The 24,807-nt window shown below is 30.7% G+C and overlaps 1 protein-coding gene across 1 annotated transcript; it reads left to right on the top strand.

Annotated features, from left to right (window-relative positions):
* The first annotated feature begins 709 nt into the window (after positions 1-709).
* Positions 710-20,167, top strand: LOC143083126 (fatty acyl-CoA reductase 1-like). Its single transcript, XM_076259352.1, has 14 exons — positions 710-764; positions 1,918-2,128; positions 2,857-3,032; positions 6,201-6,273; positions 7,332-7,438; positions 8,302-8,479; positions 11,544-11,588; positions 12,910-13,028; positions 13,355-13,422; positions 15,979-16,060; positions 17,099-17,188; positions 17,810-17,939; positions 18,943-19,070; positions 19,902-20,167. The coding sequence occupies exons 2-14, from the start codon at positions 1,928-1,930 to the stop codon at positions 20,059-20,061; spliced, it is 1,557 nt and encodes a 518-aa protein (XP_076115467.1). The 5' UTR covers positions 710-764; positions 1,918-1,927; the 3' UTR covers positions 20,062-20,167.
* The last annotated feature ends 4,640 nt before the right edge of the window (positions 20,168-24,807 follow it).

A 24,807-nucleotide genomic window follows, 5' to 3' on the forward strand; every position in this document is an offset into this window, starting at 1 on the left:
TAATTCTAAATTCCATTTTTAACCTTAGAAAAACCATGAAAAAACGTTGATGACGTCACGGTTACATGACTAATTTAATGTCTATGGGCTGATAACAAAATAACTTCAGCCAATCAGAAGACGTGTTACAACCAAAATTAAATTATTTCTAAATAAAGGTTGAGTCCTAAAATACACAGCAAATGAAGTAACTCAAGTTGTAATACTTCTGGAAATTTTCTTTTCTTTTTTATCTTTATAGTTTGATACTAATGTTCCTACAAAATCATACAAAATGATATAAGTTTTAAAATCAGTCTCTAATACGAATACGAAAGTTTTATTTTGATTCGATTCAACCAGAGACATATAATACAAGTGATTTCATTGGCCGTTATATAGACTCTACTAGAGTTGCCAATCTCTTGTATTATATGTCTCTGATTCAACGTATATAACAATACACAAATAAGGTCTTTAAAAGAGCTTTTTGTCGAATATCTTCATAAATAACTCGAACATTTCATGAATACGTTTGTGAATTTATATCATCAGAAAAAAAGTTGTAATACGCTTTCACAAAACAATACAGCCGATAAATGGGCACCGATATCTCGTATATATATATCCTGTTTTTGGTACGTTGTGGTGTTTTGTTATACATAATTAATTAGTGTATGTAGTCGTTTTTCTCATGATTCTATGTATGAACCATCTGATCTGATATATTTCCTTTTTACGTCACTTCCTGTTAAAAGTGGTCCGACTTGGATATCGCGAGTCAGGTATTTCAGCAATTATTCTTTAAATATGCCTTTTTTGACATAAAGTGTTTATACTGAACAACTTAAACTTATCTCTGCAGATATTTAAAATTGTAATTTTGTTTATAAGTTATACATTTTAACATAAATAAAATATACAGGTGTCCAAACAACCTATATTTTGACACTTCTGGTTCATCATAACAAATAGACAAATACCATGAATGACTGTGTTTACACCTCAAAAACTATTCTCAGTACATACTTACCTGTGCAGTTTGGTAAGTTCTATGGCCTGGCATCCACTAGATACATGTATACAAAAGTTGTATATCATTTATGTTTCAGAAAGATGAAATCTGTTTTTTAATTTTGATGGGCATCACATTCTGTTCCCTGCAGGGGTAAAAATAACCTAAGTTGGGTTAATCTTTATCATGGTCCCTCTCTGGTAACAATCGAAATTCCATTGTTTTGATAATCATTGATTGGCATGGACAATAGCTATAGATATCCACACAACAACCATGACAGTTGGTGATTTAAAGGGGTACAAATGTATCACGTCTGTTTGCGCCAATTAACTTTCGCACCCCACATGTTCACCCCCAATGTCCGTTGGAAACCTGCACATTTGCGCCCAATTTGTATGCGAATTTCAGTTGAATTATTAGATATTCATTATATGTTGATACCAAATAATTCTATTTTCTTGAACAATGTGAAAGGTGCGAACGGACTTTGGGTGCGTACAAGTAGGGTGCGAAAGTGAAAGGGAGCGCACGTGAATGGGCAGGAACGGACCCGGATTAATTTAAAGGGTGAAACTGAGATTGGACAGTATCAAATGTAATTTAAATTTAGGTGTTTGTTTCTTTTTACACCAACAGAAGAAATGAAAAAAGCCCATCAAAATCCTTCTATATTTTTTTTTAACTTTCTTCAACACAAAATCCATTCAACTTTTATTTATTTAGTGGATAACAGGCTTAAAACGTTTCAAACTGCACAGGTTAGTCTATACTCCAAGTGGTTTTTGAGGTGTAATATAAATACAGCCATTTTTGTCCATCTGTTACAATGAACCTTATCAAACAAAATGGTTCACTTGAGTTTATATTACACTGTTGCACATTGATGTCATTGTGTGTACAGTACATTTTTATCATTTTAGAACCTGAACAATGGAGTCTTCAGTTCCTTCCATACCAGAGTTTTACCGGGATAAAGGTGTATTTATCACTGGTGCCACAGGCTTCATGGGTAAAGTTTTAGTGGAAAAGATATTGCGATCTTGTCCAGATGTGAAGACTTTGTACCTTCTTGTAAGACCTAAGAAAGGGAAGGAACCTGTACAGAGAATTGAAGAAATCGTCAGCAGTAAGGTATAACTAAATAACAGTTGTAACAGGTGTAACAATATGCTGCTTTAACAAAGAATACATATTTATTTGCAATATTTTGGTATTAAAATCATAATTGAATTGTAGATTATTTTTGCTTGTTGATAGTTAATGTTATCAAATTGGCACTTCAAGTGGTGGTAACTCTGAAATAGTGCATTTTCCTATTTTGAATTTCAGCCGCATAAAATATACAGTGACCCTATCTTTTCTTTTGATATTCTCAAAGCATATTTAAAAGCTATCTTCTTGTATTTTATTTTAAATTCTATCATTTAGTTTAGTTTCTAATCACATGATGATGTTTTTCCTGGATAATCCATACAAAATGTGTCATTTTGTCACTACCTGTACATTTAGCTTGAGAAAATGTGTGGTGACCTGTCATTTTCTAATTATATTTTTTAGACTCCCATACCACTGTCATTATAAATAAAGAGTTATAATAATATATAATGTAGTTAAATTGAAAACAGACTGTTATTTACATAGAAATTTAAAACAAAATTAATAACTGTTGGAGAGTGATATTGACACAATATGTATGGAAATTGTCTTGATTCTTCCCTGTGTTTCAAATACTCAGCTTTAAGCATTCAGAATGTGAAGGTAAATCCATAAAAGCACCCCAGACACATGAAATTTACAAAGAGTTGTATCAATTTTTTATAAGTGATTGATATTATTTATAAATATATATATCCTTACAGCTGTTTAACACACTGAGAGAAGAGTATCCTGAATTCCATAAAAAGTTAATACCTGTATGTGGAGATATATTACATGACAACTTAGGGGTGTGTCAGACAGATGAGCAGAAAATGATTGACAATGTACAGATTGTCTTCCATTCAGCTGCTACTGTCAGATTTGATGAAGAAATGAAGTGAGTTTACAAATAAAATTGAGAATAGAAATGGGGAATGTGTCAAAGAGACAACAACCCGACCATAGAAAAAACAACAGCAGAAGGTCACCAACAGGTCTTCAATGCAGCGAGAAATTCCCGCACCCGGAAGCGTCCTTCAGCTGGCCCCATAACAAATATATACTAGTTCAGTGATAATGAACACCATGCTAATTTCCAAATTGTACACAAGAAACTAAAATTAAAATACATTTGTAATACAAGACTAACAAAGGCCAGAGGCTCCTGACTTGGGACAGGCGCAAAAATGCGGTGGGGTTAAACATGTTTATGAAATCTCAACCCTCCCCCTATACCTCTAGCCATTGTATGACTATGTATTCCAATATCATCAATTTTTCTACATTTATGAGTAACCATGGTAGCATGTACCGGTTGAAGATATTTTGGCAACACAGCTGATATTTACAATACTGTGAAAGTACTTTAATTGGTTGTTATCAATTTTCATGGTTTGAGCAACATTTACATGCTCATTGGTTTTTAAAAATTCGTGGATTTTAGTTTTCTAAAAAAAAAATGAAAAATTTAAGCAATTAGAAACAAAGGTTACAAATTTTCTGGATTGTAGGAAATTGCAAAGTAAACATTGTCCCGTGTAGTGTAAATTGGGTTTAGTCACGTTTCTCCAACATTTGATAATTAGACTAAAACAACATAAGGGATTAGGGGGTCCTCATAAGGACTGGCATCGTGATAATTACCTGTTATTCACCTATATCAGGTCTTAACTAAAATATTGCAAAAAGGGATATTGTTAAAAAATATTTATATCAAAACATTTTCATCCGCCGCATTTGATTTACAAAATTAAAAAGGTTATTCAACAAAAAAATCCTTAAATAAACAAGGGAAATTCTAATCAAACAGAAAATTTCATAAAAAATTATGAAGAAATAATCTAGAAATTATTTTTTTTAAAAGATTTTATTTTATTAAAAGTAACATGAAAAATCGAAATGTTCACTGACTGTACCTCATTTTAGTAATGTATTCTATTACTTGATATATTTTTGTATTTGTGTTACATGTAGATGTTAAATCTAAACCGATGCAAAACAGCCAAGTTTTATTTATGTAAAAAGTCACCAAAAGCGATTGTCTTCTAGTGCGAAGAACCGTATATCTACCTAGTCGTTCTGTCTGTATATCAGTAGAGCCGAATCCAGTTTTCGTGGTATGCTGTCTTAGCAGATGAAATAGTCAGTCGTATATATGTCCACTTTTTCTACGAAAACGGAGCTGATACAAATTGGGTACATCACTTCTCGTCGTGATCTATATAGTGTTTAACTGTGGGAACTGGCTTGGTGAATATTGTGGCCTACTAGTATTTTTGATTTGTTACTTGAGCTTTGGACAATTAATGCAAGTTGACTAAGAATTTTGAATAAAGTTACTGTATCGGTGATAATAAGCTGCGTTTTTTACTTTTATATAAGATTAATGACTCAAGATATATAAATTCTTAATAGCTCTTAAAATATAAAATGTTAATTTTAATTCAAGATCGCAACATTGTAATCTATAATACATTATTATGAAAAATAGAGAACAAAATTATGAAAAAAAAAGCAAAAAAATGCTTCCGGTCGTACGGTAACGGATACTGGATGTGTAGTGATTGATAATTTAGTCTTAGATTATTTGTTGCTTAATAATAAGGAATAATAAATAAGTTATGAAAATGTTGTTGAGGTCAATATCATCTGTTGCGATAATAGAAAAATATCCTTATTTTTCGATTTTGTACAAGTTAAAACCATTTTTAAGCAATATTTTGTACAGGTTGTAACATGTATGAGGTACTTTTGTACATGTTATAACTTGTATTTTTGCATTATACAAGTTATAACATGTACAATATTTTTGTACATGTTATAACCTGTACAAAATTGCAACTTGTACACGACATATATATCTTTAAAAAATATATACCTTTTTAACAATATTTTGGTCAAGAACAGGTGAATTACAGGTAGATATCAAGATCGAGTCCTTAAGAGGACCCCATAATCCCTAATGTTGTTTTAGTCTAATTACCAAATGTTGGAGAAACGTGACCACACCGTAAATTGTAGTGACCACACTAATTAACCTGAGATAGAGTGATCATTAGATTAAAGACCATCAATGGTGTTAATTAAGCCATAAACATGTCACCTAAAGAAAACAGTAGCCTAAACAAATGCTATTAACGTCGGCCCATCTTGAATTGTAAAGTAATCCTTATCAAAAGCAGGCCCAGCATGAAACTATTATTTCCCATACATTCTTTGAGGATATAAAATGAACACTTTATCATACTAGCATATCAATACTGAAAATCTGACTTTCATCCATCAAAAATATTTTTTTATGAAAATTAAAAGATTAAACATGTTAAAAGTTGTACAGTTTAGGTTATTAGAATTTAAAGATTAAATGGATATACTTCTGCATGCAGTTGTAGTTCATAGTGCATTTGCCCTGTGACGACTATTATAGTATTCTCAGATTTGTCGATAGTTATTATATTGTCTAGATCATATCAGTAGTCAAACCTACATTGGTATCTTTTCATGTCTTGATTTGAACAACGGTTGTTTCATTTAGTTGGACACTTAAATTCGTGGATAAAGTCATATATGAAAACCATGAAAATTGGTACCCCACGAATAAAAGTACTTTCACAGTATCTAGATTATAAAATTGTTTATGTCCTGCATACAAAAGTATATGGCATTATTTGTTCTTGTCGTGTCTGTCCATTTTGTACAAGATTCTTGGTGAAGGAATATTTAACCATAAACTTGAGTTCTCATCAACTTACAAAAATGTACAACTTTGTACACACGTTAATTATGATGAAATCTTTTTAAAAAATATACCAAATTATGGGTTGTAACTCATAATTCATGGTTCAATGAACATGGTCTTTTAGATATGTGATAGTGTGAACTGAGCATCAGTTATATGGACACAGAAATGATTTTTTAAAAAGACGTCTGAAACTCAGTATTGAACCAAACGAACACTTTTCATGAATATTTTGGGTCTATAGTTTGGAAACTTAAAACAGAAATCAAGCATCTGTAATACATTAGCTACATATATATGTACAACACACCTTATTTTTCGTTACAGATTGTCAGTTGAAATGAATGTCCATGGTACTAATAGAGTCCTACAGTTCTGTAAAAAACTAGTGCACATTGAGGTAAGTACATGTACATACAAAATATAGATAAAGAGGACTAAACTATAAATTATATGTATAAAATTAATTTGTACAAAGTTAAGAAACTGATACAAAATCAAAACTCACAAGGCATTGTTATATTCAGTATTTGTACATTGTAGGAAAATATAGAATCTATTTCTATGAAGTTTAAAAGTTGATAGAAAAGCAAGGCTCTTCATGTATTCTCCTGTTTCATAGATGTTTTTCTATGCTGGACATATGCGGTATGGGCTTTGCTCATTTTTGAAGGCCGTACGGTGACCTATAGTTGTTAATGTCTGTGTCATTTTGGTCTTTTGTGGATAGTTGTCTCATTGGCAATCATACCACATCTTCTTTTATATATATATCATTTTTAACCTGCAAAGAGCGACAAAAGATAAATTTGTATCAAAGGAATATTCAAACTCATATGTCGAAAATAAACTGACATGCAATGGCTAAAAAAGGAAAAGACCAACAGATAAACAATCCTACACAAAACACAACATAGAAAACTAATGATGGAGCAACATGAACCAAACCTTAAACTGAGGCTGATCTCTGGTGTTCAGGAAGTATAAGCACATCCCGCTTAACATTTGGCACCTTTTGTGCTGCTCCAGTGCATGCTCACACTTTAGGAAAAGGGGACAGGATTGAATGAAATCAACATTGCTTAAGTGTGAACCACAATGTGAAATGCAATGTGAACTGTGACCTAAACAGTAATTTGAATACTACTGTTCCAATCACAACAGAGGCAGGATACCAGGAGACCCTACATGTATACTTCATGTATGTGTTTATCACTTCCTGTTATTTGTACACATATATTTGTATAGTACCAAGTGCAAGTTTTTATTATTGCAAACCTGAATACAGTTGAATTTTTCTAATTAATTTAAATATCGTAATAGTTTCTGAATGTACAGTATAGATTCAGTTTATTACAAGAGTAGGACAGAGTTTGGAGCTACTGTAACTGTTACATGTACATGATGTAGGTTTGTATATTCAGCCATGGGTTGACAAACTTTTTCTTTTTTTTTTAGTCTTTTCTTCATGTTTCCACTGCCTACGCCAACTGTAATGTAAAGAAGATAGAAGAGAAAGTGTATGAACCACCTCTTCATCCTAGTAAAATATTGGATGCTACTGGGTATGTGAAAAAGTTTCTTTTTGTATGCAGACTAAAGAACAAAGTGTTCTTTCCATTTACATTTTTGTTACTCTTTCTGTAAAAAGTAAAATAACAAAAATTCCTAACTCTGAGAAAATTCTAAATAGAAAGTCCCTATTAAAGCAAATGGCAAAATCAAAAGCTCAAACACACCAAACTAATGAATAACAAATGTCAAACTCATAGACGTATTTACACTTGTATGTAAATTTGTCCGCCATTACGTAAAATCACACAGGTTCCCGTAAACTTTGACATCATAAATTATTTGACTTCTCAATTTAAAAGTGATTGTTGCTTGAAGTCAAAAAGTGATTCGGAGTAGATCTAAGGTCATTCGGAGGCAGGATTCAGCTAAATACCAAAAGTGTAAATACGTTTATTCATGACTTGGTACAAGCATTTTTGTATGCAGAAAATGATGGATTAATTCTAGTTTTATAGCTAGCTTAACCTCTCACTTGTATGACAGTCACATAAAATTCCATTATATTGACAAACATGTGTGAACAAAAATAGGGGTACATCAGTTAACATCTTAATCACTATAAAAACAGTATATAATTCATGCTTGTAACCACTGAAGGAGATTTGAAAAACACTTAGATCTACCTTAAAATATAGAAGAATGAAATATGTTAATGATATTTTTGTCCCTCAGAAAAAGAAATAATATCGTCAATTGAAAACTATACTCAGATCTATGGATAATTGAAATAAAGATGCATAGCTATATCGACTATGTTTTCTTAAAATAACCACTTTTCATAAAGGGTAAATATTAAACATGTACAAGGCCACCCTTTCCTGTATTTTTCAAATATTTGTATATTTATTAACAGATGGATGGGAACTGAGATATTAAATATGCTGACACCAAAGATGATCAAGGACCGACCAAATACATACACATATACAAAGTCTATAGCAGAGTACTTAGTGCATGAAGCTAGAGGGGAATTACCTGTTGCTATATTTAGACCATCCATTGTTGGTGCATCATGGGAAGAACCAGTACCTGTATGTATCTCAAACCATGTAGAATATATGTCCTGTTTGATTGGTTTTACACTAGTTATTTCGGGGGTCCTTTACAGCTTGCTGTTTGATGTGAGCCAAGGCTCTGTGTTGAAGACTACTTTGAACTACATGTATAAACATGATAATGGTTTACTTTTACAAATTGTGACTTGGATGGATAGTTGTCTCATTGGCACTCATACCACATCTTGTTATATCTACTTATATTGTATTTAAAAAATATGGAATTATACATTAACTCTGGTCAAAACCCTCTTATACAAAGTTTTCACTTCTATTTTGGTTTTTATTGCTTTTGATATTTTGAAATGTTTTTCGATATTTTACTTTTTATACGACCGCAAAAAATTTAATTTTTTGGTTGTATATTGCTATCACGTTGGCGTCGTCGTCGTCGTCGTCGTCCGAATACTTTTAGTTTTTGCACTCTAACTTTAGTAAAAGTGAATAGAAATCAATGAAATTTTAACACAAGGCTTATGACCACAAAAGGAAGGTTGGGATTGATTTTGGGAGTTTTGGTCCCAACATTTTAGGAATTAGGGGCCAAAAAGGGCCCAAATAAGCATTTTCTTGGTTTTCGCACTATAACTTTAGTTTAAGTGAATAGAAATCTATGAAATTTTGACACAAGGTTTATGACCACAAAAGGACGGTTGGGATTGATTTTGGGAGTTTTGGTTCCAACAGTTTAGGAATTAAGGACCAAAAAAGGGCCCAAATAAGCATTATTCTTGGTTTTCGCACAATAACTTTAGTATAAGTAAATAGAAATCAATGAAATTTAAACACAAGGTTTATGACCACAAAAGGAAGGTTAGGATTGATTTTTGGAGTTGAGGTAACAACAGTTTAGGAATAAGGGCCCCAAAGAGTCCAAAATTGAACTTTGTGTGATTTCATCAAAAATTGAATAATTGGGGTTCTTTGATATGCCGAATCTAACTATGTATGTAGATTCTTAATTTTTGGTCCCGTTTTCAAATTGGTCTACATTTAGGTCCAAAGGGTCCAAAATTAAACTTAGTTTGATTTTAACAAAAATTGAATCCTTGGGGTTCTTTGATATGCTGAATTTAAAAATGTTTTTAGATAATGTATGTTGGACATTTGCCAGACATGACTATTTACATTTTGGATATTGAACCATAATAGTAAATAGTTTAATATTAAATTTAAAAACTTTAAATTCTAATTTTCATTTCTTAAACCAAATTCATAATGTGACATAAATCTATGTTGTGTCAACTATTTAATCACAATCCACAATTATAGCTGTATCAAACTTAAAAGTTGTGTCAATACTTGTTCTCATTTCAGATTTCATAAATAAAAAGAAAATTTCTTCAAACATTTTTTTGACAGGATTAATATTCAACAGCATAATGAATTGCTCAAAGGCAAAAAAAATTTTAAGTTCATTAGACCACATTCATTCTGTGTCAGAAACCTATGCTGTTTCAACTATTTAATTTTAGATTTAAATAAGTTTGAAGAAGAAATCTTTAATTGATTTGTAAAATCTTGACATTTGTTTTGTGTAAAAAACCCATATAATGTCAAAAATTTGATCACAATCCAAATTCAGAGCTGTATCACGCTAAAATGTTTTGTCCATACCTGCCCCAACTGTTCAGGGATCGACCTCTGCGGTCGTATAAAGCTGTGCCCTGCGGAGCACCTGGTTAACTTTTGAACTCCAGCATACCATATTGAAAGTTATTTCAAGAATGTGTTGTGCACTTTCAATTGATATAAATACAGAAATGTATATAACAATACTGTTATGAAAGTTATGAAGCTTTAAGGGGGCTCGCGGGTCTAAATGATTTTTTTTATTTAATATAGGATTTCTCTATATTTTTCTATAAATGAACTTTATCTTATACTTAATAGAAAAATGAAATAAAAAAATGGGGTCACCGTTCATTTACGCTCACAATCTGCCTTCGAAAGAAGCATACATTTTTGTTAATGTCCTTTTTTTCTGTTGAACTAATAGGAGAAATAGCGGTAATATCGAAATAAAAAAAGAACTAAATTACAGAAATCGCTAAAATTTTACAATTATTTAGTTTATGTACAGCTTATTCGAAAACAACAATAAAACATATAGGTCACCGATGAGTTAAAAAAGATATTTCAATTTTAATGCCAAAAAATGGCATTTTTGCACCAAAGGGAGATAATTTGGAGCTTTTTCAATGATATCTACATTTTAAAAGTCCGCTGGGGCCAACACAAATTGATTTTTTGGAATGATTTTTGTACCATATGATAAAGTAACAGCTACTTAAGGTAATCAATAAAATTTGTAATGAAAAATTAATGTTTAATTTTTTCTGAAAATCTTATACCCGCGAGCCTCCTTAAGTGAAACTAATGCACATTGTAATCTCATATAAATACACATGTCTTGACAATAACCCTTACCATCAATAATTGAATGAAACATCTAGTAAAATGGACATGGAGAAAGGTACTTATAAGCTATTGTCCATTATTTCATACATATTAAGCTTTTCAACTATAAATCAATTGACAATGGCTAATTTCTGCAATTTGGCTCTACTGGGATTAAGAGCCTACGATTTGAACTGCAATTGGAAAAAATATTTCAAGCAAAAGAAATTTTGCATTTGCAATAGGGTGAACATTGATACTGAAAATAAGGCCCTTTTCCAACATATGACATCAGATTTGGACTACAGGCATATGACCATGATTAAATATGTATAACCTCAAAAGATAATTTATTCTTTAAAGGAACTGCAATGATACAAATACAATAGTTATTGTGGTGTTTGAAAAAAATCTTTTGAAAATTTCATTTTAAAAAAAAGAGTTATCTCCCTTACACCTCCAAAATAAAAATAAAAACTGAAAAAACCCTCAAATAAACAATTTACTGAACAATCAAACACTAGGACAAATGTTCCTGAAAATTTAAAAGCTATACATGTAAACACCTTAAACTTATAAGAAATTTAAATAGTGTTTAAATGGTTGTAAATTGGAAATGTTCATTTCTTATTGCTTTCAGGGTTGGGTTGACAACTTCAATGGACCAACAGGACTCTTGGCAGCAGTAAGTTATAATTTACAAATTATCTTTGCTATAGATATACATGTATCAGATTAATATTTTCATCAAAGTTATAATTAGAAATCATACACCGAATGGTCTAAAATTGGCTTACCGTGGATTCATTTATTTTGCATGGGAATCAGTTTTGGTGGATTGAGGAAAACTTGCATTTTCATGGATATTCGTTTTTGTGGTTTTACCAATGTTTGCATACAAAGCTATGAAAAAATTGTTAATTCATTGAACATTTGAATTTTTGGTTCACTTGTACAAACAAAACCCACAAAAATTAGTATCCAACGAAAAACAATGAATCAACAGTACTTAAGGAGGTAGACCTAGGTTAAAAGAAATAACTCTTTAAATCATCAGTACGTTTGTGTCAGCCATTTTCATAAATATGTTCTAAGCTTCTTGGATACATAGATTATTCCAATCTGTTTCAGATAAATGCTTAAAATTCATTGACGAAACTTGACTTTTACAAACGCATAACTGATTTAAAGAGTTATCATCCTGAACCAAGGTCTACCCCCTTAAAACAGAAGCAACTGAAATATTTTGTAAATAAAATAAAATGTACAAGTATCAGATGTAACCAAAAACTTTCGAGAGAATCATTGTTTAAATGTTGTTGTGAACAGTGTACACTTACATTGGTTCTGAATTCCAAATTTTAAATTTTAATGAATTTAATAATGTGTATCACTGATCATTAATACTTTATTTGAGTTAAATGTTGGGAATTTGTAAAATAGTACTGTAAATTCAGAAATTATTGCAAGGTTTTTATTATTGCGAAAAATATGAGAAACTTGTGAACGCAATAATTTAAACTCGCATTTTGAAATATTTCATATGAACTAAACAGGACTTTTCTCAAAATTGTAAAAATTAAAATCACATTCAGTCTAAATTGACAAAATTGCAATAATAAATGCACGCAATAATTTCTGAATCAACAGTATGCAAAGGGTAAACATGGCCAAGATGGTGTGTTTTGACTTCAGGATTTTCACTTAAAAATAATAGTTCTATTAAATCATATCTATAACTCCTGCTAATTTGAAAATAAGTTTCGCAAGCAAAATACCAACAAAAATTGTATTGAATATTAGTGTTTTTACTGTATCTATAATTTTTAATAGAAAAATGCATTCGACTTTGAAATTTGACATTGAAGAAAAAAGGGAAGGTAGAAACTATAATTATATTTGTATTACCATTACTTACATTATAACTATCTCAAAAGTAGGATAATATGCTAAAAAAAAAATACATTTATAAACAATCTTGTACTTTATATCTTATTATTATTTAGATTGGAAATGGTTTGTTACGTAACATGATTGGTGACCCCAGTAAAACAGCTGACATTATACCTGTTGATACCGCCTCTAACATGATGATAGCGTGTTCATGGATCACAGCTGTAAATAGGTATGTTGATTTCTTTAAATTCTCAGCTGATCCATGTTGTCCTGTTGGATTGCAAATATTGCCATTCCCAATTTGCAGTTTAACAGCATTGAAGAGCACGGACAGATGTCAATGTATTATGTGTTGTGCTTCCCATTTCACTCCCAACTTAATTCTGGAATACTGATTCTATGTTTTTATCAAATTCCAAAAGTCTTACATTCTATACATCAGTCCAACTGGACATCATCCCACTGGACATTAGTCCCACTGGACATTAATCAACCAACAATCAATCAATCAATTACACAAATTAAAAACTGATTTTTGTTTTTGTCTAATTTCAGATCAGCCATAGGGAATGTTTATCACTGTACTACAGGCCAGTTAAACAAATTAACCTGGGGAATGGTTGGTAAGTTAAGCAATGATGAACAATAACTTTACCCTACTATTTCTTTAGACTGAATGTTAACTTTAGCCAAAAAAACATTCTTCAATGTAACAAACCTTAGTATTAAACAAATAAAACATTGTATACTGTTTATTCTGAAATTATTATGAGTTTTTTATTAATGCGACTAGGTGATGATCGCAATGATAAGAACGCTCATTCTGATATCTGATGCATATATCTGTGTGCAGCTTTTCCTGAAATCACAATAATTAATGCACACAATGATTTCTGAATTTACAGTATATAGAATGCAACATACCAAATCACAGAACAATAAAATAAAAATCAGATTAAGTGGACTAGAGTCTTATAGATTGTGTTGTTGTTATAGACACATCATTTGGAAAAAAGAGACCCTTCTATTTAAAATAATAGTTGATGTGAAAAATTTTCATTTATTTTAAGCAAAAATATTTTATTACAGTACATTCAGATTGCTTAGGTGCATTTGAAATTAACTGCATATTGTGCCTGAATTTTGTTGCATAGTATGTTTCTCAATATTATTCTGTATGAATTCCAGAATATATGCTTCTTTATGAATTATGGTGAACAGGATTACATGTATCAGACAAAAAAAACAAACTTTAAAACCATTTACCTTGTATAAGTTAAAATTTTGGCTTCAATCCAGCTTTTTAAGTGTTATTTTCTAGTTTTAATATGTTAATCAGATACTGATTCATTATCATTTGTGGTTTACCACTTTTCCTGGATTTCATGGTAAAAGTTGAACAAAGAATTTTTAAATGTTCAATGAAAAACACATTTTCTGCAGGCTTGTAAGCAGAGTTTTGCAAAACCATGAAAATTGATATCCAGGAAAAATGAATGAATTCACAGTACATGTATTTCCTTTTCAGTACTGGTTTGAGGCATAAAAATATTTTCCTTCTACTCTATTTTTTTTTTAGGATAGATGAAAAAGTGATAGGGGCCAATTTAAGTTTGCAGTTATTTCAAATTTTGTGCTCCATTTTAAAGTCCTCACTGTAAACTTAAGATAAAGAGCAGTACTACAAAGATTATTTAAAACATTTCACCAAACACTACACAGACAGGAAACTTTTTACACTAGTTTTGGGGTTTTGTTAAGTGCATCTAAGGATTTTGTATAAAGAATTTATTCAACATATCTCTTCTTTTCTATAAAATGATGTTTTCTAATAGAAAATGTTTTTAGCTCACCTGGTCTCATAAGCTGTGCGAGCTTTTGTTATGTGCATCCAGTGTTTGGCATCAGTACATCGTTGTAAACTTTTTTTTTTTAATGTTCTCCTATGAAAATGCTGGGCCAAATGTAACCAAACTTTACCTGGATTTGCCTTAGGGTATATAGTTTTAAAACTGTATCTGGGGATTTGAACAATCAATAAACATAGCGGCTGTTGCTTAGGGACGACATCAAAAGTTCAATGAAGGATAAAAAACTTAATTCATATAGTTTCTTCACTGACCCCCAACCCCCCTCTTAACTTAATTTGGGAACATTGATTGACCAATAAGGATATATGTAAAATCGATGTCAATTTATACAAAACTTGCAGCAATTTGACCCCCACCCCCAAACTATTTGAATTAAGTTTTTTATCCTTCATTGATTTTTTGATGTCGTCCCTTACAATAAAACATAGGTATAAAATGCAGTTTTTTGGCTTATATCTCAAAAACTTAAGAAGTTAGAGGATATCTGACGGATCATCAGGTTAAGGTTGATTTTATGAATAATTTCAGAAATATTAGACAACCTAGTTTCTTGGCTTATATCTCAAAAATTAAAGCAGAAAGAGCAAATCTGACATCGTAGAATTGATCAGCAGGTCAAGTTGTATCTCCTTCAGAATTTTCAGAAAAATAGTACAACAGTATTAGGAGTAATTGCCCCTGAGATGTAAAATTTTTGGCAAATTTCTCAGTTTTTGGTTATTATCTTGAAAGCTATAACAGATAGAGAGAAATTTTAAACAGTGAAAAGGTCCAGATTATTAAAATCTACAATAAGTCAACTTGGAAGAAATCGTCAAATGACCTGTTATAGGAGTTACTGCCTTTAAATAATGATCTTACCCTTTTTGCATTTTTTTTTAAAGAAACTATACCGGTAGTTTATATTGAGAATCTTTTGATAGTAAAAATTTCAACAAAATATGATCTACGTAAGTCATCATGGACAGATTGTCAATTGACACCTCATATATAGGAGTTATTGCCCTTGAAAGAAATATTTTACTAATTGTTTCCTTTTTTTGCAGAAATTATACTCGATAAAGAGAAATTCTACAAGCCAAAGTGTTCAGCAAAATAAGTTCTACAAATAAGTCAACTTGGTCGAAATTTGTCAATTGACCGCTTATAGGAGTTATTGCCCCTGAATGACCACTTTTACCAATTTTATGAAATTTTTTGCTGAAACAAAAATTATTAGAGAGCATTTATATTTTATATAGATTTATTGCCATTAAAGGATGTTTACTACTTCATAATTACTAAAAACTTTGCTTTTGTATTTTACAGAGAAAGATAGTTATAAGTATTTCATGAAAAACCCAGTAAACACAGTCACCAGGATACCCAATCCCAGATTTACCAAAAATTTGTAAGTTTACAGTAACATTTAAATATTTTTCTGATGTCACACTAACTATTCATAAAATTCCATGGATATTTGACAAAGTTATTGATGACTGAAAAACTCTTAGTCTGTATCTTAATGTTAAATGTGAAAAAAACTTTGTCTATTTATAAGATAAATACAGAAAAATGAAATAAATATTTTCAAATTGCTATGGATATGGTCTTTGGTCATCAAAAAGCTTGTCAAAATTTCAGAAAATTCCATAAAATTGACAAATGTTTTGATGTCTTAAAAAAACTGTAACCATAATGTTGACCCTGCTGCAAACGACAAAATCTAGGATCGCTATGAACTGCTTACGCAACTTGAGACAGACACTTGAACATACATGCATTTGGTTAAACAGACGAAAATATGTGTTTTACAAAACCTATCCGACCGCAACAACCAAAAGATTCCAAATATTTCTGAATTTACAGTACTGTATGTACAGTTATAATACGTGATGTAAAGGAATCTAAATTAATAAGTTTTGGAGAAGAAAATTACACCTGTTATTTATATTAGCTCTTACATACTTCACTTCAGATGTTATAAATATCCATTAAATTCTAGTTCGTAAACTCAAACGAACATTAAATATTTATCAAATAACCACAAACTCTTACATGGGAGACGCCACTTGCAGAGACAAGCGCACATTTTATAATAAATATGAGTATAATATTGTTGAAAGTTCACATATATATATATATATAGGCTATAACTAGTAAGCAGCTTGTACTGGTTTCCCCATACATGTGGTTCACAAATCTGAAAATAAATGATATGATTAATAATATTATTTATTTTGCAAAATGCTACTGTACACTTTGACTGCAATGGCTCGAATGACTTAAAACCACCTGAGTTCACTCGTGCATGAACTCAATATCCCAATCTAACCGACCTTACTATAATTAACCAAACATGTGTTAACTATAAACAAACAAAATTTTACATGTTCGATTGTGTACAACTTTGATAAATACATGGATTTGATGCATATCTATTTTGTAGGATTCACCATGAAATATTAATGTTGTTTGATCACATGATACCTGCTTATATTATGGACTTTTTCTTATGGATACAGGGGAAACGAACTATGTAAGTAAATTGGCAGTATTTATAATTATAGCTAATGTTGACATTACATCCAGGGTTTCAGTTCCAAATGATCATGTCTAATACAAATACTCAAATAATTTATTATCTTAAAAATGTTTAAGTGAATCAAAGTAAAATGGAATGGACACATGTAAATCATACTTGTGTATTCCTCTCCAGAAAAATAAATGATATAAATACGTATTATAAGATGTTTGTAATAAAGAATGGTTTGTGTAGATGCAGAGCTATACAATACACTGAAAGTGTTGTGATGGTTTTAACGCATGATAAGAATGGAATGAACTCAAAATTTAGATTTCATTGCCTTTCTGCAGTAGCAGAGATGTATACTTTCACAATTTTAGCCTGTCTAAACAGCGCCCTTTGCAACGAAATGTTGCTTTTGGATTATATATGGATTTCAATTATTATTTACAAAAGACTTATTTTTTACTCTCTGATACATTTTGATGTTTGGTTAACATTGGGTTTAGTTTTTATGTGGTTTCATTTATATATATATTTATGTGGTGGTTTGGACTATGGATCCATCAATGATTTGTGCAATAAATAATGGTGTCACATTTGTTAAAAAATGACTAATTCGTTTTATTACAGATTTGTTAAAATACAAGATAGACTACGTAGATCAGTTGGTAGTTTAGATTTTTTTACCTCAAATGAATGGGAATTTGCAAATGGCAATTTGTACATGTTGCTGAACAAAATGACAACTGAAGACCAAAAGGTAAATGCTTCTTTTCAAAATATTTTTTTTTTATGGAGAGGGGGTTTGGTTTTGAAATTTTTATGGATGATACATTTTAAGATCTGTTACTTCTATCCTTTGGGTGAGCAAATTTTAATGCTATAAAATAATAGGAAATATATAGTCAGGTCAGTTTAGTGTAGGAATGTCATTTATAATAATACTCGGACTTCATCAACATGTCAAAATTGTCAGACTTGACATATATTTTTATATATATTTTCTGTCAAATTATAGGAGTAACAAAATCCCCTAAAAAAGGTTTCATTTGTTATTTTTATGCCCCTGCCGTAGTGGATGGGGATTAGGTTTTACCTTAGTCTGTCCGTACTTCCCAAAGTTGGATTCTGTTCTCTAACTTAAGTTTACCTCAACAAATGTTATGAAACTTATTCACAATGCTTATTACCACAAAACACTGATCAGGTTTGAATTTTGGTGGTGTCACTTTAACCGTTCTGGAGTTATGCCCCTTTACAATTTCTTTCTTTTCTCTAACTTAAGTTAGCCTCAACCAAATGTTATGAAACTTATACACAATACTTATAACGACAAAATACAGATTAAATTTTTATTTTAGTGGTGTCACTTTTACTGTTCTAGAGTTATGCCCCTGTACAAATGGAAAATGGATGAATTTTTTCGTTTCAGTTCTCTAACTTAAGTTTGCCTCAACCAAATGTTATGAAACTTATACACAATACTTATTACTACAAAACTCAGACCAAGTACAAATTTGGGTAGCGTCACTTTTACCATTCTTCAGTTATGTCCTTTTATAACTTTATATGATATGCAAGCAGGGGCATCATCTGTGTCCCATGGACACATTCCCCATTTATTTAATCTAAAGGATGCCAAAAAAAAGACCCTGTAAAACAATTTGATATAACACAAATTTGACGAAATGCACAATAATTACCCTAATTAATCTCTTATAACATGTATAATGATTATTTGTTCTTTTGTTTTATTTTTATAGACGTTCAACTTTGACCCTAAATTAATAGACTGGTCTAAGTATATGGAGCGCTACTGTTTAGGAACTAAACAATTTGTACTGAAAGAAGAATTGTCAGAGTTACCAAGAGCAAGAAAAAACCTTCAAAGGTTTGTAATATACAAGTATTTCATAGATTTTACATTATAAAACAGTACACTAAATTGCCTCAACAATCCAAAAACTCTAATGTTAATGTTTACTCTTTTCTTATTGGAATAAGAGGACTTTAAATGTTTAAAATGTTAAGCACAATCAATGAAGTAATTATTTATATCTTTTTTTTAAATTGACTTGGACAATACACCATTCTTTTGAAAACCAACCACCTATATGACATATATGGTCTTGAGGTAACTTGGTGGTCTGTTCTATGGATAGCCAGGTCAAACCAATAGGGGTAAAGACTTGAAAATTGGTGTTAGCTATTAATCTGCTTATAATGCCCAATTTTAGAGTATGAGGAAAGACGGGTAGGCTGGAAGTTAGAATAATGTGGCTTCATAGAGTGCATGTCTGTCTGTTAATTGTTACCTTATGAACAATCCCATTAAAAAAAAGTTTGACGCTGGAACAGGACATATGACGCCATACTGGTATGTGCAAAAGACTAGATCAAGGATTCACAGAATTTTTTATTTATCACAACGAGAGGGTTGACCATAAGAGAAGTAGGCTTACCAACTCGGGAGAATTTGATATCTCTTGATATCACACTCATTATTTTATTTAAATTGTAATAATGAACTCGCTGCAGGCTTGTTTAAAACTAATTTGAAATTAAATAACTCAAGTTGATATGAAGCAAAATTCAATTCTCACTTGTTATGAAACCTATAACAATAGACATGGGTCTTTATAATATGTTAAGCTCTAAATTGTCTCTGGCCTATAACAGACAAAGAGAATAAATTTAAGAGAAAATGCTTTTCTTTTTTCAGACTCCAGAGAATCAACCTATTTATCAATGTGTTTGGTATAATTATTCTTTGGAGACTGTTGATGAACAGATTCACTATGGCCAAGTCACTGTGGAATTTCTTAATGGGATGGGCAGTGAAGATATTCAAAAGTCTGCCAACACTTATGAAAGCTACATAATAAGCATGATACGTTTTAGACAGGACAAATTACATACTTCTGTGATATTGTTGTAAACTATAACATTGTAGATTTAATTTCTCAGGTCTTTTCAAAATTATCCTCTGGGGAAAAAAAAACTGGATTGATGAAAAAATGATACCATTTGTGTTTAAAGTTTAAGTTGAAATAACCTTTTGGTAAAGTTATAATAGTGTTCATATACATACATAGTAAGAAATTTTTGCAACATGGTATGTGTTTAGTTGATGAGAAGGTCGATTTTTCAGTTTCTTAACAACAGTACATCATATTTTCATGGATGAACTAATGCTTAGAAAATAGCACTTCCAGAATCAGCATGACTTTTTCTTTGAATAACATGACTGTAATTACAAATCAGATTTGTTCAAGATTATCACAATTAAATATTTGTTAAATAACGACAAAGTACCAGTTTAAGATTACTCTTATGTTTAGTGTGGTTGTTATGCTGTAATTGTATCTTTAATCATGTGTGGTTCAGTATAATGTCTAAGTACTTTTTGTTTGTTGATGTCTAGATCAAAGTCATTAGTTATTATTTTGTATTTGAATGTTAATTTAAGAATACCTATTTTTCTCATTGATATTTATTTTCTGGTGTAGCTTTTTTATACTTTTATATTTATGTTGCTAGTATAAGTCATGGCTGGCAATTATGGTTATATTTTGTCTTAAGTCCATGCTTTCAATTGACATGACATCAATTGAATACATGACTAGAATTTTACTGTAAATAATTGGTTAACACGTACCATATCTAAAAACTAAAGGGCATAAGATATAGGCATTACTTGTTGTTGTTAGGTTCTTATTATCAAACTTCTAAAAACCTGTTTCTTGGTTGGTCACATGACTTAGTTGCTTGATAGTCCTGGTCATCAGAAGAAACATTCATATTACAAATTGATGGCAACATATACAATACATGTCAGAAACCAAATGTATTTCATGGTTGTGCTGTTTGATGCTTTTATTTAATGTGTTCAATTATGTTCACAAGATCAAGAATAAAATTCTTTTGGGCTTTATAATTATGAGAATATTTGAACAGAAATTAAGAAAAAACATTGTCTTTTTCAAGGAATAATATCTGATACAAAGAACATGATAGAATAATAAAGATAGAAATATGTGTTTGTTTTTGTAATTCTTAAATTTTATTAACTGGAAATTGATATCCATATGCATTTTAAAAGAGATTTTCTGTGCCAGCAAAGATCACATCTTTAAATCATATACAATAACAGAAATAAGATAATGCTTGACAAAAAGACAAGTATTTGACAAATTCCAACTGAAGTTGATTTAGGACTAGTGTCATCTTACAGCCTTCAACAAAGAACAAACAAAGAACAAAATCCATACTGTATAGCAATTTTAAAAGACTCTATATATGACATACTTTTCTAGTAAATGTTTCTATTTTTTGTTTTTTTTAGTTTTAGTGGCAGTCAATTTAAAGTTTGTAAGGGTCATTAACCTACATATTCTTTTTTTTTTTAAATATCGACTATATGTTAGTCCATTTTCAGTCATTACACAAAAAGTTGAACCCAACAGATTATGGAGGCCCTGTTTTGTTTTTATTGTCCATAAGATTCATGTCTTTGTTTTTGTCAGGCTATTTATTTTTCTAATTTTAAATTGTTTGAATACTTAAAAAAAATAATATTAAAAGAATATTATGGTGTTAAACTAACAATGAATTGATTTGAAATCAACAAGAGGACCTATTGATATCAAACTTTGAGAGATTTATACATTTGCTGTTTTCTTTTAAAATGTTGGTTTATGATTCTCATCAGATTCAAACGAACTACTGCTTAAACTAAAAATAGAAACATTTACCAGAAAAAATATATAAAAAGTAATGTAGAACTAGTTAGTACCAAAATACTCCACTAAAGACAATTATAAAAATTTTCAACAATTATATTATTTTAATTTAAAGTTTTTCCAATAAGAACATTTGACACTAAGCTTTTTCATTCAGTATATTTTAATTCGAGAGCCACTGTTGAGTTTCATGCGGACAAAACACATACATGTATCTGTCATACTTGATTATAATCCTGATATCTTTGACAAGTTTTACTATTTTTTTATATTTTAATCCTCACCCTTTTTCATCTCGATCATTAGATAAAAAAACACAAGAAAATAAAGTACAGGTGAATACAAGATGAAATGCTTGCCTGCTACACTTAAGTTAGGATAGAACAAACGACCTTCTGTAGGAAATCATAAATATGAGGTAAAGACTCAGATTACCTTCCAGACAAACATGTAGACTTTAAAATCATTCCAAACAACAAAAACTACTTATAGTACCTGAACAATGAACTTATTTGTGTAATTCAAACCTCGATGAGCTTTAACAAAAAAAATTACATGACAAAATAAAATTAAAGCAGAGGCTGAACCAGGGAAATAATGTAAAGGACAATGTACAAATGACAGATGGAACATTTTAACAAAGATTCTTTCAAAGTATATGATTTTTTTCTGGTCTTGTGCCTTTTGAAATACAAAGCATTGTACAAATAGTTTACACCTCCGCATTAGCATAATATTCACTCATTTACAAATACTACTGCATGATATTATTGTAAAAAAATTGAACATTCTTTGTTGATAAAATAAATCATGCTCGAAACAGTATTTTAGAGTAAAGAAAATAGATTAAAAGAAGCAATGTGTGAAGTTATGTATTTATTGTACTGTATTGAGTTTCTCCGACTCATTTAAATCAACTTAATTTCCGTTTATTTCATTAAAACTTTGAGAGGGATTTTCTTTAAAATGATATCGGCCAAAAGACACATAAGTTTGGGAGAACATTATTTACCAGTTGGTTGAAGTTGGCTTTAAACCAGCTCGTATATTTTCTGTCACTTGTATTGGACGGAGCTTTGTGGGTTTTGTCTATAAATTAGTTGGTTTTATTTTTTTTGTTTCGTGGCAATCTGATGAGTTAGCATATTTCAATATAAAAAAGAAGATGTGGTATGATTGCATACATATATTTGAAAAAAAAGTTTGTTTCCAGTTTTTGGAGAAAAAAATAATTTGTTTTTGATTCTGAGAAAAAAAATTGTTTGCTTCACCCTCAGCTGCCACTATATGTAATGCTAAAATTGAAAGAAAAAAATTGTTTTCGACTTGTCGGGAAAAAAATTTGTCCAAAAAAAAAAAACCATAGCCCCCCCCAGAAAATCAAATGGTTGCTGCCTTATTATATAGCCATTTAAGTTTGTCGTTGAAAATTTTAAAAAAATCAGTTCAATATTATAAAAAAGAAGAGTTCAAGTTATTATAGACATAAATATAGTGCATGAACAAGATTGATCTGACAGTAGATCACGCATAGCACACACCTCGTGTTAAATAATGACAAGTGGTATAATTGCTAATAAGACAATTTAATCATCGATGACAAAAAGACTAATAAACTATAGCATGTATAGGTCACCATGCCGCTTTCAACAATTTGCAAAACTGTTTATTATATTCAAAACATTTATAATATATATAAACTGTATATACAGATATGAAACAATGCAATATATGTTGAGATTGTCGTAAGAATTTTTCTCTTTTTCCATTGTTAAATAAGGAAATAATAGTATACCGTTAATTAATAAGAAATCCGGGTCACAAACCAAAACTGAGGGAAATACATCAACTGTAAGAGGAAACTAAATGGAACAATAGAAACGCTTAACTGCTACAAAAACAAAAGCAAACATACATTACGTTCATTATCACTGAACTAGTATAGATATTTGTTTAGTGGCCAGCTGAAGGATGCCTCTGGGGGCGGAAATTTCTCGCTGCATTGAAGACCTGTTGATGACCTTCTGCTGTTGTCTGTTTTGTCGGGTATTTGTCTCTTTAACACATTCCCCATTTCCATTCTCAATTTAATATAAAACAGTTAATATTTACTAACTACCAAGAAACACTGCTTTCAACATTACTGTCATCATAGTACCCACATTATTTAAGATTAAACACGAAAGCTTTTCCCTCTCTATTTGAAACTAACATCTTACAACTTGATATATCAAGGTGTACCACTACTGGCTTCTCTATTCCATTATCACTAGTTACAAGATCTCTATAGTGTTGGCCATTGGGAGAGATAACCACTACGTTATTCGAACTTGTTCCTACTACGTAAACATTTCCATCTCTATCGACAGATATACCCAAAAGGTTCATTTTCAAACACCCATTTTACGTTACCTTTAAAGTCAATGCAGGTTACACTACCTCCGTCACAGTTTGTATAGAATATATTGTCGTTTAACGTTGTAACATACGAAAATTCAATTGCATTGGTTTTAGTAACATTGATAATAGATTCATCAATAAGGTTGATCATTTGTATTCCATTCTTTTGAGCACAATAAATCAACTTGTCTTCACTGTATGCTACTCCCGGTTACTGAAACAGCTTTCAATGTTTTCTTTACTTTCCTTGTTTTTAAGTCAATCAAATAAAGAGTGCAAGTCTTAGCATAACCAGATGTTACAGCAACTCTATTTTCTCCAATGTATTTAACATCAAATACCCTACCGAAGTTTCCAATATCAAACTTCAGACTTCATCTGGCATAAAAACTCTAATGAGTTTGTTTACCAAGCATGTAAGAACCATTCTACGATCAGGCAGAAACGATCAACCAGTGACAAAAGACAGATTTGTATCAAGAGTTT

This window comes from Mytilus galloprovincialis, chromosome 7 (genome assembly GCF_965363235.1).
Source record: "Mytilus galloprovincialis chromosome 7, xbMytGall1.hap1.1, whole genome shotgun sequence".
In the NCBI taxonomy this organism is placed as follows: domain Eukaryota; kingdom Metazoa; phylum Mollusca; class Bivalvia; order Mytilida; family Mytilidae; genus Mytilus; species Mytilus galloprovincialis.

Bases quoted from the DNA above. Each gene is read 5' to 3' on its own strand.
- LOC143083126 (XM_076259352.1), top strand. From the start codon at position 1,928: ATGGAGTCTTCAGTTCCTTCCATACCAGAGTTTTACCGGGATAAAGGT. The intron at 11,589-12,909 runs GTAAGTTATAAT...ATTATTATTTAG, and splicing joins CAACAGGACTCTTGGCAGCA to ATTGGAAATGGTTTGTTACG. The intron at 13,029-13,354 runs GTATGTTGATTT...GTCTAATTTCAG, and splicing joins TGGATCACAGCTGTAAATAG to ATCAGCCATAGGGAATGTTT.